Source organism: Carettochelys insculpta, chromosome 3 (assembly GCF_033958435.1).
Source record: "Carettochelys insculpta isolate YL-2023 chromosome 3, ASM3395843v1, whole genome shotgun sequence".
NCBI lineage: Eukaryota > Metazoa > Chordata > Testudines > Carettochelyidae > Carettochelys > Carettochelys insculpta.
Window position 1 is genome coordinate 199419389 of NC_134139.1, and position 18791 is coordinate 199438179.

General features: G+C 46.1%; 1 protein-coding gene across 10 annotated transcripts in view; it reads left to right on the forward strand.

Annotated features, from left to right (window-relative positions):
• Positions 1-18791, forward strand: part of TFAP2B (transcription factor AP-2 beta) — a 130342-nt gene that overhangs the window by 13064 nt on the left and 98487 nt on the right. For 8 of the 10 annotated variants that reach the window (XM_074991399.1, XM_074991402.1, XM_074991404.1 and 5 more), the window contains 5 exons: positions 5060-5279; positions 7677-7795; positions 10216-10357; positions 13894-14153; positions 15220-15282. In XM_074991399.1, coding sequence (XP_074847500.1) covers positions 5060-5279; positions 7677-7795; positions 10216-10357; positions 13894-14153; positions 15220-15260 — 782 coding nt within the window. In that variant the 3' untranslated portion in view covers positions 15261-15282. Of the gene's footprint in view, positions 1-5059; positions 5280-7676; positions 7796-10215; positions 10358-13893; positions 14615-15219; positions 15283-18791 lie in introns of those variants that run through there. The other 2 variants (XM_074991408.1, XM_074991407.1) reach the window with 1 other exon arrangement.

Consider the following 18791-nt stretch of genomic DNA (forward strand, 5'->3'; position numbering starts at 1 on the left):
TAGTTAAGAGGAAATGAGTTGTTCCCAGTAGAGAGAGCAAACGAGAGGAGTGGAGGTAGCCAGCGTGATAAATGGCTCTTTCATTTGGAGATCTCCAGAGCTCGTTTAAGGCTAATTTTCTGTATTAGCCCCCTTTGAGCTATCAATGCAATAGGCAGGGACTACGGCCCCTCGGCTCTTGGCTGCCCCATTAGAGATAGCATTCAGCTGCCAGCCCTGCACACTCGTGTGGTGATGGTGGGAGTGGTGCTGGGGGGAAAAAAAGGAGAGGGACTTTTTTAACCCCTCCCAGTCTAAACTGGCGGAGAGTGGCTAATACGATTTGAAGAGGTCTGGTCAATGAGCAATCAATAACGTAATAACGAGCAGGATGCGGTACATTACCGGGCTAAAAACTCCAACGAGACATTAAAAAATCATTCTGAACTCTGAGTGCCGTTGCGGTGGAAAGGGACGGGAGGACGCCTGGAAAAAAATGATTATGAACACCCTGCTTATCAAGAGTGTTACTGCTAGAGTTAGCTCAGCCTTAAGGCGTTATCAGCTCCAGAGCTTTCGGGTTTGTGTCCCAGGCTCCTGCTGAAATGGACGGCCGGTTTTCAGGGTGTAAAGAAGGCAGGATCGGGCCTCCTTGCCAGGCGCGCCTCTGTGATTTGTTTGGGGTGATCTATGACAAAATAGGTTGTCCTTTTCCAAAATCTTGCGTGACCCGAGTCCAAAGGTCAGGGGTTTTGGGGACTTTGGAGCATTATCAGTGACTTTCAAAGTGTCCGGATGGATTTACTTTAAACGACTTCTGTAAATTGTCCACACACGCTTTTTTTTAAAAGTCACTCTCTCAATACGGCACGAGATGATTTTTATCCCCTTCTGCTTCCTGAATTGGCCCTTAACAAAGGTTTGAACCAAAACCACGATCTCTGGTAACAGCTTTTCAAGGGACAGAGTTGTGGATCGGTTGAAATGTAACTTACAAAAGTTGGCTACGTTTATTTCACTATGTATTGCTTCTTTGCTGAGAACAACAAGGAAGGATCTTTTCTTATGAGGTTAAATGTAAAACAATGTCAGAGTAACAGATCTTGCTTTAAAGTTAGCGCCCAGCTTCAAATGCGAGGAGAGGTGGTAGAATAAGGCTCTTGAAAACAGCTCTTGAGTACGCGGTAGATAAATCGATTTTTAAAATAAGGATCGTGTCTCAGTGGGTGGAGTGTTATATTTGCTCAGATCTCTAGGTTTACCTACAAAGCCAAACCAAACCAGACACTGTGGTGATGGATATAAACCTTTCTATCTAATGGGAGCTAATTTCAAACCCAGTTAATACTTAACAGAGCTCTGTAGAGGAAAGTTTGATCTTATACTATTAGTTTTTGCCCTGTGCAGAGGGTTAACGAGCAATTTCTTTACACTGTGGCTTTGTTTTGGAGGGCAGTGAAGGCTCTGGAGTAAGGCTAACTACTTTAAATCCTGATTATTACTTTAATTCTTGTGGGTTGTGTGAGTGTGTATGAGAGAAAAATACTACTTCGCCTTGGCCACGCAGTTGTGTAGAGCGACCCAACAGAGAAATGAGAAAAAGTCCAAGCCTTAATGTATGCACAGAAAATTGTAAACATGTAAAGAACTGAAAGCTTCACGCTGCGTTTTGCCATGCTCCATTTCCTTACCATTTCCTGCTGTCGTTTTAGAGCGTTCTCACTCATCTAGTGATTCCGTTTGCAGGAACAGTATGCTCATAATTACTAACAAATCAAGCGGCTACTGTGGCTCTCTCGGTTTATTGATAAGCTGAAGAGAAATGGAAGGGAAAATGACAAAAAGGCAGGGGAATGACTTTTTTTTTTAACCTAAAGACGGGGATGCGGGGAAGTTTTAAGGAGGTTGGGAAGGAAACATATCCAAAAGAATCTCGGAGAACTACTCTGTGAAATTGACAAGGTCAATATATGTAAGGCAAAATAACACACGGAAGAAGTAGGCCAAAGTGAGTGTGTGGGTGGGTGGGTGTTCTGCTATGGTCAATTATACATAAAAGAAGTTTTGGGAAACAGAAAAAATAAGCCATGGAATACAGTGTATATTTGTTTAACTAAATGTATTCGGCTGTATTTTAAACACGTGTTCATCCTCTAAAAAATTTCAATTTGTTTGCTCCAGTAACAGTTCTAATGTATTTGTAACGATAGAGATCAATAATTCATTCCACAGCAAACTCCCTTTTTAAAGTGGTAGGTAATTTACAAAAGATGCAGTTTAGATTAGAATGCATATCTCTGAAGCTCTGGGCTTGAAATAGATGGGCTTGTACAGACTTGTAAAGCCCCCTGAATGTGTTAAGAATCATAATGCTCAGAGTGGTCTTGAGTTATACCTAGTCCCTTTTGTAGAGTTATTCCAAAGAACAATTGGTGAAGTTTGCAAAGCACAGCAGGCGAGAGTGCTAACTTGCTGAAATCTGCACGACAAACACATTGAACATGTTAAATCCATATTTGAAAGGTTAACTCATGGAAGCGGTGCTCCAAACGGGGTAAAGCAAATGCGGTGAAATGTATTTAAAATATCAGGGGTACAGCTCTCTGGTGTGAGTTTAAACTAAGATCAAATGTTCTTAGTACTGTTATCTCTTGTTTAATTTCTCAGCTCACTGGACAGCGACCTGATAAACTAGTCACTAGATAGAGGTGTCGGAAAGGTGTTTGAAAACCTTTATGTTGGTTTGTTGGCATGGGGAAAATTGCAACGTGAAATGACCTCAGCTATTAGAGGCCCTTTAAAGAAATTGGTTATGTCACAGCGGGGGGTACGTTCCTTTCCTTTTTAAAAAGCAGTCTAGTTTGTCTTGTCGGGTGCTGCTGAGTGATTCTTCGAAACATGTGACTGAAAACCTAGCGCAAAGAGGAAGAGGTGGAATCTACCTGAAATAAACCTGTCTGAAACCAAAGGATCTGACTGATCCATGACAACATTCCTATTAATAGCCTCTGTCCTCTTTGATAACACTCTGGTGTCAATTTCAAGGTATTAGAGTGAAGAAGCTGGAAGAGGTCCCTTATAAACGGTACACATTGTCCTACCAGAAATAATAGAGAAATGAAAATCCACTTCCGTGGCTAATTCTCCCCTCGGTAAAACCACTCAACTTAATCTGTTTACACAAGAGACAATATACACTCCCTGGGAAGCAATGTGTGCCTATGAAGTCTACATGCGTTTTGGGTTTTCACTCTTGTAGAGCTTTTATTGTGGGAGTCTGGTCTGGCGGTAGGAACTCTGTAATAACCACTGTCATGTCTGTTCCATACACCGAGGTTATAAAATTGGCAGTTGCCAGCACGTGTTAACGCATTCGCCTCTCCGATCTTTTTCTTCACCAGCCCCAAACGACTTCACTGATCCTCCCAGCTCCAACGGGTGTGACTCTCCAGACAGGCTGCAAATAAATAGGGTTTTATGATTGAACCGACGTGTAGTCCAGGTACCTAAATAGCTGGCGTAGTTGCGTAGGAGAACCTATTACTGGCAAAATGGGCTTTGCAATTGATTGACTGGCACTGCGATACCGCCAAGGAGAATCTGCTGTTCAGGGGGTGTGTAATCAATTAGTCTTCTCTGTAAAATATGCCCCCTAGAAAACCACCAGCGAGTCTAGAATTTAGGAATACACTTTCTATAGGGGAACGAGGCTGCAGTGACTCCGGGGGAGGGGAAAAAAAAAGGCAGCGGCAGCAGCTGTCAGCTCTTATTAGCTCCTGCATAAAACATACCTTAAGTATGGTTTGTTATCAATTACTCGCCGAAATGAAACAACTGGGAGAACGCAGCGCCGCTGTCTATCAATTAAAGCGATTGGTGGATTGATTAGAGCACCTGCTGTAAATCATAACAGCCACCCACCCGTCTGAGCACCCGCCCACGCTGCTTCGTCAACAAAAACTGCACGTCAGGAGGGAATCGCTTTCAGCTTTAGTTCAGCAACACAGGAGCGTTAGCCCTTAATTGCGCCTGCTCGGCGGTCCGGGTGTGCTTGTTCCTCTGAAAATGAGCGGAGTCCTTTCTCAGAGGCATTAATTACTTTGGCCGGTACTTGTGTGTGTGTGTGGTGGGGGGATCTTCAAAAATAATCCCGTTTGCATGTTGTTGTGGTGCTCAGACCAGATGTGCTTAGAACCTGACTATGGCCCCTTGTTCTGTTTGCGGTGTTATGTGCTGAACGGTGTGATACCGGCTTATTTTCTAAGGCGCTTTTGGAGAAGAGGAGGGAAAAAATGTCCTAATTTAGTGGCACACACCTGGCTTAATAAAAGCCCAAGCCAATAATGAAAGTAGTCCCCCCGCCCCTTGTGATACACCGTAGTCCTGAGCCTCGCTTGAACTGGCACGTCCTCTGACTTCATTAGGCTGGTTTCTAGCTGGTCTCGCCGGTGACACCAGCAAGGGAGGTTTAGGATGGACATTAGGAAAAAGTTCCCAACCCTCAGGGTGGTCAAACACTGGACTGAATTGCCAAGGGAGGTTGTGGAATCTCCATCGCTGGAGATTTTTAAGAGCAGGTTAGAGGGACATCTCTCGGGGATGGTCTAGAGAGGGTGCTGGGTCCTGCCATGAGGGCAGGGCTGGACTGATGACCTCTCGAGGTCCCTTCCAGTCCTAGTGCTCTAAGATGATAGCGGAGAGGAGTGTTCGTGTTCTGGTCACAGCAACGTGGCAGGCGGTGTGGCTTTTACAAGAAGACGCAGCTCCTGGCTCACAGGACTTACAAATAGATAAGCTGGGAAGGAATACGTTGCAAGTACATGTATAATATCCATCGTTTTTTACTTGTCAAACCAATTCACAGCGGCTGCACTCCAAAGCCCCCCTATTCATCCACCCAGCGCAATTGTCTGTAGACTTAAGGAAACGGTGGCTCTTCTGGGTAGAACAGCTGTCAAGAAACTTGGAGCCTGTGTATGTCCTTTTCCCCAGCTGTGCTAGGCAGGCCAGGCAAGCCCGTTTGCACTGTTCCGTCTCACCCTGCGATACCCCTCCACTCATCCCTTCTTTCTCTCCCCAGTTCCGGTTCCGCCAAAATCGGTCACTTCTCTGATGATGAACAAAGATGGCTTCCTGGGGGGGATGTCGGTCAACACCGGAGAGGTGTTTTGTTCGGTACCTGGCCGCTTGTCGCTGCTCAGCTCCACTTCCAAGTATAAAGTCACGGTGGGAGAAGTTCAGAGACGCCTTTCTCCTCCGGAGTGTCTGAATGCATCTCTCCTAGGAGGGGTGCTTAGGAGGTAAGGTCTTGTAGCGAGGGTGTGTATTTCTGTGCAGGCGCACACACAAAGACTAAACACTTTGTCTAAAGTCTGTACTGTAGTAATGGCATTTGCATAGATGCTGTGTTACTGGTTCAGTGGTGTGTGCAGCCAGGCAAAAATTGAACAGCAGCATGGAAATGAATGCACAAAGTTACTCCATAAAATTTGTCAATGTACATGACTGTGCTAAGGTATCTTATCCTAAGAGTAAAAACCACCAGGGGGACCCTGTCTTTCTTACATACCCCGTATTTCTTTTCCCTACTCTTTCTTATCACACGTTCCTCTACCCAACACCTATGCTTCTATACATGAAATGCCCTCTCTAGGAATATAGGAGAATAGGTTAGAAAAAGCTCAGCTGCTGTAAAAGAAGCAGAGATTAAAAACAAACAAATATACTATTTATGTACTGGTTTAGGAAGTTATAAGAAGTTTACAAAACTTTGCCAAGTAAATATGAGCAAAAAAAATTCATTGCTGCAGCTAGCTTGTTGGTTTGTTTATATTCTTGGGGTTTCTTTTATATAAGAATGCAGTCATATTTCTTTTGAAAAGAGTGTTACCCTATCATAGGCATCACGTTATATAACAACAAGTGAATTTATTGAATTGGGTGACATCGCTGTGTACAACTTAAGCGAGTGAACATGTCCATCAAATGCTAATACTTTCAAAAAATAGACGTGTGCTGGATTTTTTAAAAAGGTGAATATAATTGGAGTGTTGGCCAAAAGGTAACCAACTATCTAAGTATCTCTTTGCCCCCTAATTTGCTGGTTATATGATTGGTGTGTTAATTTTTCCATAACAGCCTGCCATTCCTCAAGGGCTGGACTAATTTATTCATTCATTTATTTATTTATTTTCCAGTGCGAAGTCATCAATAGTCCATTGCCTATGAGCAGATGGAAGAGTAATTCTCTATTTCCTCTTTTGGGTGGATGTGTGTGTGTGTGTGTGTGTGTGTTTCCACTGGGAAGCCCTTGAACGATTTTCAGTGATAAATATCCAACCATTGTGATACTTAATTGTAGGCTTTACCCCAACACTTTCTAGTGACTGCTGATGTCGCGCACACATACATAAATTCTCCACTGTACGTGTAATTTCTCCAATTTTTAATCCCAACACCCCCCGCCCCAGCGAACTAGCTAGCTGTATTTTGCTCATGTTGATATAGATTGAGGCTGCTGATCCTCTTTTGCACATCAACTCCCAGTTCTTGGCGGTGCTTTGTCTGCCCATCTCCTCCCAGGGTGTCCGATATGGACTTACTGGGGTTAAGAAAGAAGCAGCAGCAGCAGCCAGACTTTTTACTTAGAGATACTAACCTGCCTATGTATTGTAAAAGAAAGTGGAGCACAAAAGGGGATCTGCAAGAGCCATTTCGAACAGACAATATAATTAGGAAGACTAAACACGCACCTTTACTGAGCTTCAGTGATATCTGGAGAAACCCCAGCCAGTGGACGCCCCTGCCTTTTTTCATCTTGAGTCTGGACGGTGGAGAAACTTTTGGTTCAATGGGTCTATTTCAGAGCGTGCCATTGATTTCTACCTACCTAGACATAAAATATCGAGAGACCAGCGCCTAGGAAAGGAGGCTTCCTCTGGAGGATTTTGACTTTCCGACTCCTGATATTCACTTTACAAAAAGTGTGCACGATCAAAGCTCTGGGGTGAAATCCTGGTGCTCTGAGGAAGCCTCACATGGACTTCGGTGGAGCCAGGATTGCTGAGGAAACAGTGCAAAAGCCTACCTTGACCCAGCAAGAGCGCTGCATCTCCCGGGCATGTTACAGGCTTTAATACCCCTATGAAGAATTACACACCCCTGCCATTAGGTGCGCTTCTCAGTCATGCCCCATGCATAATGTAGTTGTTCCACCAGACAGTTCAGCATTTCCTCAATAACATCACCTCAAACCAATACACACCAGCTGTACAGAATTTCTCCGTTAGGTGGTCTTATTCAATTCCTATGTATCGCCCAGGCTTTCGGTCGCTTCCCCTGGGCTGTTCATCCCATTTGTCCTTCCACCCAGCTACGCCTTTCCATCCCGAAACACTCCGGGCTTATACTGCTTCGGTTTCTTCGGCAGCAGCAGCCTGGGCAGTGCCTATTTCGTTCTCTTCAGCTGGTTTTCTGTGAGCTAAGGGCGGGGGGGGCGCTGTAGCCGGTTGCGTGCGGCAAAAAAAAAAACAAAAAAAAAAACACCCCTCTGCAAACTAGCAGAGCGAGCTCACGGTGCGGTACCCTCAGGTTAACCCCCCTTCAAGCTCCAGTGCTCTTTAGATTGCGCTGCTCCGACGTTTGTTTTCAGGGGCCTTCCGAGGTTAATCAGAATGTTAATTTCTTTGCCGTTCCAGAGCCAAATCGAAAAACGGGGGGAGATCCTTGAGAGAGAGGCTAGAAAAAATCGGGTTGAATTTACCAGCCGGCAGGCGCAAGGCCGCCAATGTCACTCTACTCACCTCCCTGGTGGAAGGTAAGCGGTGGGCCGCCCCATGGGGGCTCCGGACTCTCTTCGGGGTGGGGAGCCTGGCATTGTGCAGTGTCAGGGCGTGGGTAGCCCGCCTGGCAGAGGCGGCCTGGAGAGCCATTAACGCGCATGATAATGGGAGATATTTAGGAGCCCGATTACGTCACGCTGAAGTCACTGCTTAAAGTCGGATTGACTCGGGGGGTGGGGGGTGTCGAGAATTCAGCTGCGCCTCGTCAGTGACATCTGCAGAACCGAAGTTTCGCTGCAGTTACCCAAACTCCAGTTCCCTTGAGTTCTGGGCTTACAGGCTCGTTGCTTGGTCCCTTTGACTAACAGGCAAGTCTCTGCTGGGTCTAGGACTTCGGCTAATTCATCCCACCCAGCCTTAATTACGAAATACGCACGTTACAACACGGCCATTGAAGGAAAATAGGAGAGAACTTAATTTCTGAACTTCAGCAAAGGAAAGAAGTTGTGGCAAAGTAACAGTTACCAGGACAGTTTACCTAAGGGTGATTAGAGTTTAAGCTTAACAAAGGAACAAACGAGCCCTGTCTTTAAGAAGCAGGGGGAGGGGAGTGGAAAGAAAAGAACAAAAGGAAAAAGGGAATATTTGAGTTATATGTACAATAATGCCCTGTCCTGTCTCATATTCCTGTGCACAGAGATGTGCAGTTCATATTAACTTTTACATTCTTCTTAATTATAAATGCAATATATAGTTACACACTCAGGTGACATCAAAACCAAGACTATTGTTCTATGATGGATATAAACGCTTTAGTTCCAAGTATTGTTTCTATTTTGACGATGTATATCTAAAAAGTCATAGTTGGTAGTACATTGCATGAAAATGCTTATCTAACTATGAATGCACAGTTAACACTTTGTGCAAACCTGTACAGCCTGAGAAACCACACTCACAGTCTGAATCTCTCTCTTTCTCTGTTTATACACATATCTGAAGCGCACACAAATTCTGCGTGTATGCTGTGTGTGTGTGTATGTTTAAATCTATGCATTCACATTACTGGCAAATCAGAAGATCCTAAAAGTTGACCTATAGCACAAATGTATGTGCACAACCCTAAACAGTTATACAATATGACGGACACTTTGCATCGTTTCATATATGGAGCTACACAAAGTGTCTCTCGCAGTACAGAGTCCTCTGATTGACTTACAAAGCAACAACATACCCTTCTCAAACAGGAAGTTGCCCTGCTCTAAACTGATCTTCTGACAATGGATTTTTTCTTGTTAATTTATTTTGGCCTGTTGCATAAATGATTTACTCATCTCTGGCAGGGGTTAAAAAAACAGTGTGGATGTTGTCTCTGCACATAATTTGGGGTGGGGGACCGGGAAGCAGGGGATCAAACGCCTGGTGAAATTCTAGTGTTTGGCAAGCAGTGCGATTAATCGTTTTGGTGAATATTGAGAAGGTGTTCTTTGTTTTATTTTTAAACATCGTTTTAAAGTAAGCCCTGATCTTCAAAAATATGGTAGCAGGAGAATTATTAGCCAGAGCTGTTTGGTGCGTTGGAAATCTTCCTCGTGGTCCTCCCGGCGGTGCTTTAAAGAGTTCAGTGCTTTATAGAGAGTTTGAGCCATAATCTGATTGAGGCCCCCCAGAGTATGGTTTTTTTCCCCTTTCTTCAGCTACTTTGTCTTCTTCTAGTGGCAGGAAGCACATCAGTAGGAGTTGGATGACGTGCACCTCTGGAGGGCAGGAACTGAAACCAGGCTGGCAGAGGGAATGGGAATTAGAATTATAGTTAGAATCATTCTTATTTTCATAGGAAAGGTGCCCCTTCATTGGGGTCGTTTTGGTAGGGTGTTGGTAGAATGCATCGGAATCTACCCAATGTGATTAGATCTTTCAAAGGGTTACAATATCCTTGGCTGCTTTGGTTTCCAGATCTGACCATAAGAGAGAGGGAGAGAGTGTGTGTGTGTGTGTGTGTGTGTGTACAAAATAATCACACCCTTTTAAACACAGAGACAAATGGGATAGGATGCTGCCTGGTAGAGCTTTTAGGACACTTTTTTTCTAGTATATTAAAACACAAACCCCCTCTGCACACGCAAACCCTGGCTCCTTTTCCCTAACAGGCCATTCCTTGGGGCTTTCACGTGCTTGAAAACCTCCCTTACCCACGAGTTGGTAATTGACCAGGGTGGGCAGGGATGGTGCTCCCAGCCTCTGTTTGCCAGGAGCGGGTGGCTAATTTGATTACCTGCTCTGCTCCTTCCCCCGGGACACCTGGCATTGTTCCGCTGTGAGAAGACAGGACACAGGGCTAAAGGGACCTTTGGCTGACCCAGTCGGGAGCAGCGCTACCAGCCTTGAGTGTTTGACTGTGTTCTCCACGTAGCCTCCCACCAACCCACCTTGCTGACCAAAGGCTCTCTCTGGGCAGGTGAGGCCGTCCACTTAGCTCGGGATTTTGGCTACATCTGCGAAACGGAGTTCCCAGCCAAAGCCGTGTCGGAGTACCTAAACAGACAGCACACGGACCCCAGCGACCTCCACTCCAGGAAGAACATGCTGCTTGCTACGAAGTGAGTGGGACTGGCCCGGCTGGCGGGGCGTGTGTGTGTGTGTGTCTTGGCGTTGGGAACTCATTCATCCCCCCCCACCCCACCCCCCGTCTCGGTAGCTCTCTGCCAGGAGCCCGCGGAGCTTGCACCAGCGGCCTTTGTCCTCCCTTGTGCCCTTCTCTCACCCGTCACTGGGTGGCGGGGGCAGGGGAGGAGCGTGTGTTCCCCTCCGCGCGTCTCGTTGCACGGGCCTGGAGCGCGGCTCTGGAGCCCTCCCTAGAAGTCTTGGGAGCGCGGAGAGAAAAGCCCCCGGGGTGACTCTGCCCAGGCTGGTGTGTGTGTGCGCGGCTGGGCAGCTCTCTCCCCTGCTCCCTCTTCTCTTCCCCCGCCTCTCCCGGGCCTCTGTTTTTCTTCTCTTTCCTCCTGCCTGAGTGTGCGGCTCCCTCCCCGTCTCCCCTCAGCCCGCGGCTCTCTGCTCGCCCCCGGCTCCTAGAACATTAGGACTGGAAGGGACCTCCAGAGGTCATCACATCCAGCCCATCCCTGCGAGGTGTCTGTCTAGCCTGCTCCCAGGTGTCTCCGGTGATGGGGAGTCCACCACCTCCCCAGGCAATTGATTCCACAGCGTGTCTTGCCTCCCTCTGTGTCCGGGTGGCTCGGGCTCCTCCGCTCCCACGGAAGTCAACGTGGGAAAACAAACCTCATGGACTTCCAGGGGGAGCAGCCTGATCGATCAAACACCCCCACCAAAAGATGGCCAGTCTCCCCTCCCCCCCAAAGGGGTACCCCGCCTCACCCATAGACTCGAGACATCTGCAGCTCCCGGGGGTGGGGGGTGGGGCTTGTAAATCTGCCCCTCCTCCGTGGACCCGTGGTCGTAGCTCTCCAGCGTGTCTGACGCCCCTTGTCTCGGCTCTGCTGGTGTGGTGTCGGGGGCGGTAGGCTAGCGCAGCTCTGCGGTGGTAAGCGCTGGGTAGGTCCCACCTAGTCTGTCTCGCAGGCAAAGCCCAGCCCGGGTTCATTTGTTTAGTGCTCCAGGTCGCTGCTTGCTCCGTTGACAGCGTCATGTGAAGAATATAGATGGAGGGCTGAAAAATCGTTTGCTCACGTTTGTCCAGATGGTTTTCTTAGGCGTGATTGGAATTTGATTGCCCCTTTCCGCAGGGTCAAAAGATATTAATGTCCCAGGACTTTAATTGCTCGCAGACCCGGCCTGGCGCTTTGAAGATTTAAAAGGTTTGGCTCATTCCTGTTTGTTCTCCAAACGCTGCGGCTACGACCCGGAGAGTTAGACCTCAGTCTGTCGCCGCCCTCGGAGGTCTTGGGGCATGTCACCGGACCGCGGAGGAGCGCTTAGGGGGTTCTCCTGGCTGTTATTGGGGGGGGGATCTAAGTTCCTCTCCGGGTGTCTCGTGTGCCTTCGGGTGATGCACCTGCTCCAGTGGGGGCCTTGGGGCTGGGGTGAGAGGCGGTTTCACAATAGCAAGTGCCCACAAGAAGGAAGGATTCAATCTGCATCCTCCGAGGGGGCAAAGGAGCGGGTGGAAAACAAGAGCTGAAAGTCCATCCCGCAGCTTTGTCCCGGGAGAGGCGGGCTCGCGTACCTCCTGGAGCTGCACGGGCCCTCCCGCAGTCCCGGGGTCCCGCACGCCCTGCCAAGGTGTAACCCGCCCCACCCCCTCAAGGGCTGAGCTCACAACCCGGGAGTTCCAAGGGCAATGCTTTAACCACCGAGCCAGCCCGCCCTGGTGCTCCCAGACCAGAGGGGAGCCCTAACCACTCCCTGGCAGCAGGTTCGAAGCACCCCGGGCAGGGCTTCCTCGTGGAGAGTGGCTGGGGGCTGCCCGCCTGCCCCTCTTTCCTTGCAGCAGGCAGAGCGCGCCTGGTCCGCTCTCCCGCGCCGGTGGGGTTTGGTGACCCCTGCAGGCAGGGCGCGGGAGCTTAGGAAACCGGGGCCCTCGCGGTTTGAGAGGGCTCCGAGTCAGCTGATCCTGCGCCTCACAAAAGAGCCTCGAGAGCCGCCTTAGACCAGGACGGAGCAAGAGCTCGTGGGAGTCTCAAGCTTCGGGCTGCTCCGTTTGAGACCCCCGGAAAGGGGCCCGGGGCTCTGCAGCCAGAGGCAGCCAAACGCGCGGGTCACTGCGGCCACTCTTGGCTTACGTCATTGCACTCCCCGCCCGGGGAGAGTTCATTCAGGATTCCTGGGAAGGACAGGACCTGCCGCCTCGGTTTGGCAGTCAGCAATCCTAGTTAGCAGTCATCTCAGTGAGCCACTTACAGGCTCTTGATGAGAGAGCCTGTACGTGCAGGGGAGGTAGTGTTACCCTCTGAGCAAATAAAGAATAATAATAATAATACCACCACGATCAATCTAATCTAATCTAAAGCAGTGGTTCTTAACCTTTACTGCAGCCTGCAACCCTTTAGTTCTCAAAATATGTTCTCACACCCCTTATCAAAAATGGAGGGGGGGCTATGCACTTTTAAATGTATATTAAATGTATGTAAATAGTTTTAGAGAGGTTGCCGTGTTAGTCTGCACTCCAACAAAAAAAAGCAGCAGAAATGTAGCATTTTAAAGACTAACAAAATAATTTATTTGGTGATGAGCTTTTGTGGGACAGACCCACTTCTTCAGATCAATTTCATTTCCAATACATACGTTATTAAAAATGTTTAATGTTAACAAATACATAGGTTTGTTGAAACAACGTGTTCATACTTACATGCCTGTGCTTAATTTGTGTTTTCAATTATTTACCTTCTGAAAAAATCTGGCATGTCTCACACCCCCAGGAAGGGCAGCATGCACCCTCAGGGGGTATGTGCACCCCAGGTTAAGAGCCACTGATCTAATGGATCTCCACACAGCATCTGTCTTTCTACCTACCTACTTATCATTTTGGGTAACCTGGCTATTCTAAAGAAAATACAGACCTAATAATATGTTTTAAAAAGATATAAACAGCATTTCAGAAGCAACTTTCTGGTCCAAGAACAGAAACTCTCTAGGTCGGGGAAGAAGAGGTGGAATTGAGAGAATAGGGTGAACTCAACTAGGAATTCTCCTCCTTTCCTCTGGTCAAGCCTTCTAAGGAAACAGCAAGGCCAGGGCCTTATTCTTGGAGTCCCTCTGCTCCGTTGGACTCTAGGGAGTTGTGACAGGGTAAGGAATGCAGCAGGAGATCCCAAAATCAGCCTCTTTCTGGTTTCTGGGGGGAATGTGTGTGTGTTGGGGTAGGAGGGAAGAGGTATCTGTTGTGTATCCAGCTTCACTACTGAGTGTCTGTGATGCTCTTCAGTCACTGGCTTTGGAGCAGGCCTTGGGTTTCCTGGCACCCTAGGTTTTTATGTGTACATTGATACTATATTTTCCTAGTTTAAGTGTGTTTGGGCCTGTGGTTGGGGAGAAGTAGGGAGGGTGGCTGTGTTTGCTACTTAAAGCACATCAAATACCTTGGGAGTCTCAGGCTGTGTACAAAGTGCTAAGTGCTGAGCAGTGAAGAGACTCTGACCGCTCTGGGGATCTCTCTCTCTCCTCTTCTTCACCCTTGCAGGCAACTTTGCAAAGAATTCACGGATCTGTTGGCCCAGGACAGGACGCCCATTGGCAACAGCAGGCCCAGCCCAATTTTGGAACCAGGCATTCAGAGCTGCTTGACTCACTTCAGCCTCATCACCCATGGCTTTGGGGCCCCAGCCATCTGTGCTGCCCTCACAGCCCTCCAGAACTACCTGACTGAAGCTCTCAAAGGCATGGACAAGATGTTCTTGAACAACAACACTGCTAACAGGCACACATCTGGGGAAGGACCAGGTAGTAAAACTGGAGACAAGGAAGAAAAACACAGAAAATGAAAGAAAAAAAAGTTAAAGAGAAAAAAATAAATAAAGGAAAGAGAGAATCTTTTAAAACAAACAACCATTTTAATTTTAGCTTTAAAATATTGGATTGGGTTTTGGAAGAATTATATTAGGTAGGACAAAATAATAATAATAAAAAGACAATAACTTAAGATCAGAGGCGCACAATGGAGCAAGAACAGTGGCTTGATGTATCTTACAAGGAACATTTGAAGACAACCACCAGGATTTTTCCACTCTGTTTTCACACTTTTTAAATGATTTTTGTGGGGGGGAATAAAATAAAAGGAAGAAATGAATAACTTATTGGAAGAAATCAGAGAAGCATTTTGGTGTTACTGCTTTGATTTCTTGTTTGGGCTCAGATGTATAAAAAATCTTCCAGTGATATTATCTGGGACATTTCAATTTCAGCATCCCCATCCGTGTCCTCATCTTATCTTGCCACTTTGGATCTATCTAGACTAGGAAAGGAGCTGAGTTGGGTATCAAAGGCTCCAATATGGCTTGCCAATAGAACTGGAAATATATTAAATGTTTTTTACATTAATTACAGTGTCTACATTAATTAGAGCAAATTGGGTGTTTCAAGTCAAGTTAGCTCAATCCAGTTTGCTAACTTTATTTTTAAAAGACACCCTTTTTTCTCCCTAGTCTAGACAGACCCTCTGTTTATCAGTGTTTACACTTATATATGCTTACTTTGGTATTTAGCTTTGATGATAAAACTTTATTGGCTCTCAGGGTGCAAAATTTGAAAATATGGTCCAGTAAGATGTTAATGCCATTTAAAAGTCTTGATCTTTATGTGTAAAGTATCCCAATTTCCTCTCTAAAGGGTTTATATTCCCAACAATGTCAGTGTCTCTGTTTAATTTGCTCTAGTTGTATAGGTGTGTTGAAAGAAATCTCCCCCTCCCCCCCCCTTTTTTTTTTTAAAGAAGTGCTAGTCTGAAAAATTGAGTATGTAATTCCTTCTCAGGAGTATGCACTATTTTATTTTCTTCTGTTTCCCAAAGCTTTGCCCGCTTGGCTTATGAGCTTCTTCAAAGAGGACTAGAGCTCCCTACACAATATATCAGGTACAGAGAACAATAATCCACAAGTCTGATACTGTTTTTTTTTCTTAAATCAAAGCCAGGCATTTCAGAATTCCGGGGGTGTACTGTACTTCTTTTAAGAAGCTCAAAGGGAATAATTGAAACCAGATAAAAATAACCGAAATCGAGATGTCATATTGAGAAGAAGAATACAGTTTTGTTGAAGGGGGCGGGGGGTTGCAAACACTTGCTTGGGCATGTGCATTTGATACCCAGATGGAAAAGGGTTGATAAATGCAATTGTGTGTGTGCCAGCTAAGGAGGGGGTGGGATTGCAGGAAAAAGCACTGATTGACTGTCTCTGAGGAAATCTGTTTTTCTTTAGAAAGTTATTAAGATGTTACTGTGATTTTTGCTTTAGAACAAATTCATCAGGAGAAAAATGCACCGGTAGTATGGGTGTGTGTGTTTGCTTAATTTGTTTTTCAGTAATTGGCTGTATTACATGATGTTTTATTCTTATTCTACAATTTAAAGACTTGCCCTTCTGTGACATATGTGGAAAATAACCCTTGTTCTCAAGGAGATGAATTTCCGCTTGAATTGGTCAGTCTTGAACAGACACAGTTTTCCAGTGGGGGTAGAGATTCGTGCATCAGGGAATCCTTTCACTTGTGTGAGGAAAGTTACTGTCTCGGGGTGAGACTCCTGTCAAGTTAATGGCAAAGCTCCCATTGATTGCAGTGTGTTTAGGACTTCACTCTCTTATTTCAACTTGGGATAATGATGCTGCATTCACGGTGTCCCAGGCTGGTCTGAAATCCCTGAAGCTATGCTTACACTAGCAAGTTTTTCTGGCAAAACCCTGTTTTTGTCAACAAAACTAGCAAAGCGTCCACACGCAAAATGGGATTTGTCAACAGTATCTCGACAAAACCCAACACATTCAAAGACAACTTTCTGCCTCTCCTGGATGGAGAAAAGCACCTTTTGTTGACAGGTTATGTTCTCAAAAAAGCTGTGTGGGTGCTCTGGAGGGGCCTTTTCTCAACAGGCAGGGTGTCAGGACAATGGGAAGCCCTATCTGCTGTGCTTCTGGGTGTCTGTTTTGTGAAGAGAGCAGCTGAGCAATCCAGCTGCTCTGTCCACAGAGCAGAGCTCTCTCCCAATTGGCTTTTTTGTGTAGCCACACTCTGTCAACGGAAATTTTGTCAGGAAATCTCTTCCCACAGTGACTTCTGTTGACAGATCGCTTTAGTGTAACTGTAGTCAAAGAAAAGGGAGTCTGGACCATGCTGGACATGGTCTTTATTTGCTAAATAACTAAAAGAGGGGGAAAGGAATTTCATGTACAACTATTGCCCCTTTCTTCATTTTCCCAACAACTGTTCCTTCAAAAAAAAAAAAAAAAGTCTTTCACTTCCCAGATACCATCCTGCTGTGCTTAGCTGTGAATGATGCACTTCCTACAGCTGAGATCCTCCTTAGCTTTGCTACCCTTGCTACTGTTAATACAAAGGGCTATCTTCGAGTAAGAAGGGAAATTTGCCTTTCATTTAGGTTACCATCAAAAGAAGAGGACACCCCATGAGGGAGTGTATCTGTGTCAGTATCTACCAGTGTACTTTGTATTAATGTTCTGTATAAGTACTAAATATGCTCATGTTGTATTAATGTACTATAGTATGTATACATTAATACAGCATGCATTGGTAGATAGTGATATAGATACACTCCATCTCAGGGATTTCCTTTCTTTTGAAATGTCAGATATGGTAACCCCAGTTTCAAAACAGGGCTTGACAAGTCCTATTGACATTAATTTACTGGCTATCCTCACTCCAGCCCAGAGGAATATTGACACTGCACCATTTAGCTCTAATTCAATCCTAACTGAAATCACAGGTGACAAACATGATTATTTCCATTCTACAGAAGAGGTAGACTGAGGCTAATAAGATTCTGGCTCACAGCCAATCAGAGACAGTGTAAGAGCATAGGATTTTCCAGCTATGGCTGGGAGGCAGAGCCCGCTGACTGACATCTTTGGTCCTGGGCCTTTACAAAGCTCCTGAACAGCTGGAACCAAAGACTTCCCATGGGTCCCCTTGATTTCACTGGAACACTCCTGTAAGGGAACTAAGTGGGTTTTAGCCTAGGGACATCAGAAGTTATCTGCTTGCCAGACAGCGTACCCACCTGTGTTGGGTGCAGGAAAACACTGGAGTGGCAATCGATCACAATAAGCTTTTCCTGGGGGCATGCCTCTGCCTCTCTCTCCTGTGCGTTGGAGCCAGTAGTGTTTGTGGAAACGAATCACCAAATGTTGCAGGCAGAGCTAACGTGCGACTGCAGATGAGTGTATTGAATGCAAAAGGCATTAGAAATGGACATTACTCTCTAACGTTTATCACGCAGTTCCCAAAAGCCCCAAGGATGAGGAGCTCGTGCCTCCTCCCAACAAAATATTCAGTTCAATGTCTCTGTAATATTGCAGATCTGGAAAGTGTATAGTCTGCAAGGGGGAGCCCTGTTAGGTAGTAGCTTTACAAATAACAAGCAGTCCTGTGGCACCTTAGAGACTAACAAATCTTCTGCAGCATAAGCTTTCGTGGGCAAAGACCCACTTCGTCAGGTGCATCTTAGGCACCAAAAGATGTTAGTCTCCAAGGTGCCACAGGATTTCTTGTTGCTTTTGTGGATACAGAGTATCCTGACTCCTACTCTGATGTCTGTTGAATTAGAAACTAATCCAAAGTCTGTGGAATACAACTTCTGCAGGCTTTCCTGGCCTCTGGAGCCAAATTTACAGGACTGATCCTTTCCCCATCAAACTTCTTGTTTTTAATTCAACATCAGCATCAGTCTGCCCCCTCTCTGCTCGGGCAAGCTACCCAGTGAGCTCAGTGCGATAGTTGCCCCCTCTCTCATCCGAGTAAGGAGGGCAAGCGCATGGACATGTCTAAATCACAACACCATGGCATGAGTTGAACACCTAATTGATTCCCTGTAATCTAATATTTGGCAGCTGTGAGCATTTGTCCACTGCTGATTGTTCCATGCAGTTACAATAATCTCGCCCTCCTGCTCTGAGTTTCATGAAAGTAGAACTTCATTGCACGGCAGTTTTGTGCTTCCCCAGCCTTGGCACCTTGGATGTTTAGCTGATAACTGAGTGATGAAAAGATTTGTTTTCCCCAGGACCATCACTCAATAAACAGGAGGGTTAATCTGCCAGTTTTGCTTTGAATTCCAAGGAAAACTTTAAGGAGAGGCCCGGAGGAGTTTGTTTTCAAACCCAACAGATGGGTTACTGTCAATTTACTTTCACCTGCCAACAATTTTTTTTCCTCCTGACTTAGATAGCCCCTCATTGAACAACTTGGCTCCTGTGCAAACTAAAAAGCCGTCCTGTAGCACTTTCAAGCCTAACAAAATAATGTATTAGGAGACAGGTTTGCAAACTGTAATTCTTCTGATAAACCACGTAAAAGACCCCAGAAGGCAGTTTCTATCACATAAGTCATGCCCAGGCACCAGCCTTAAGGGAT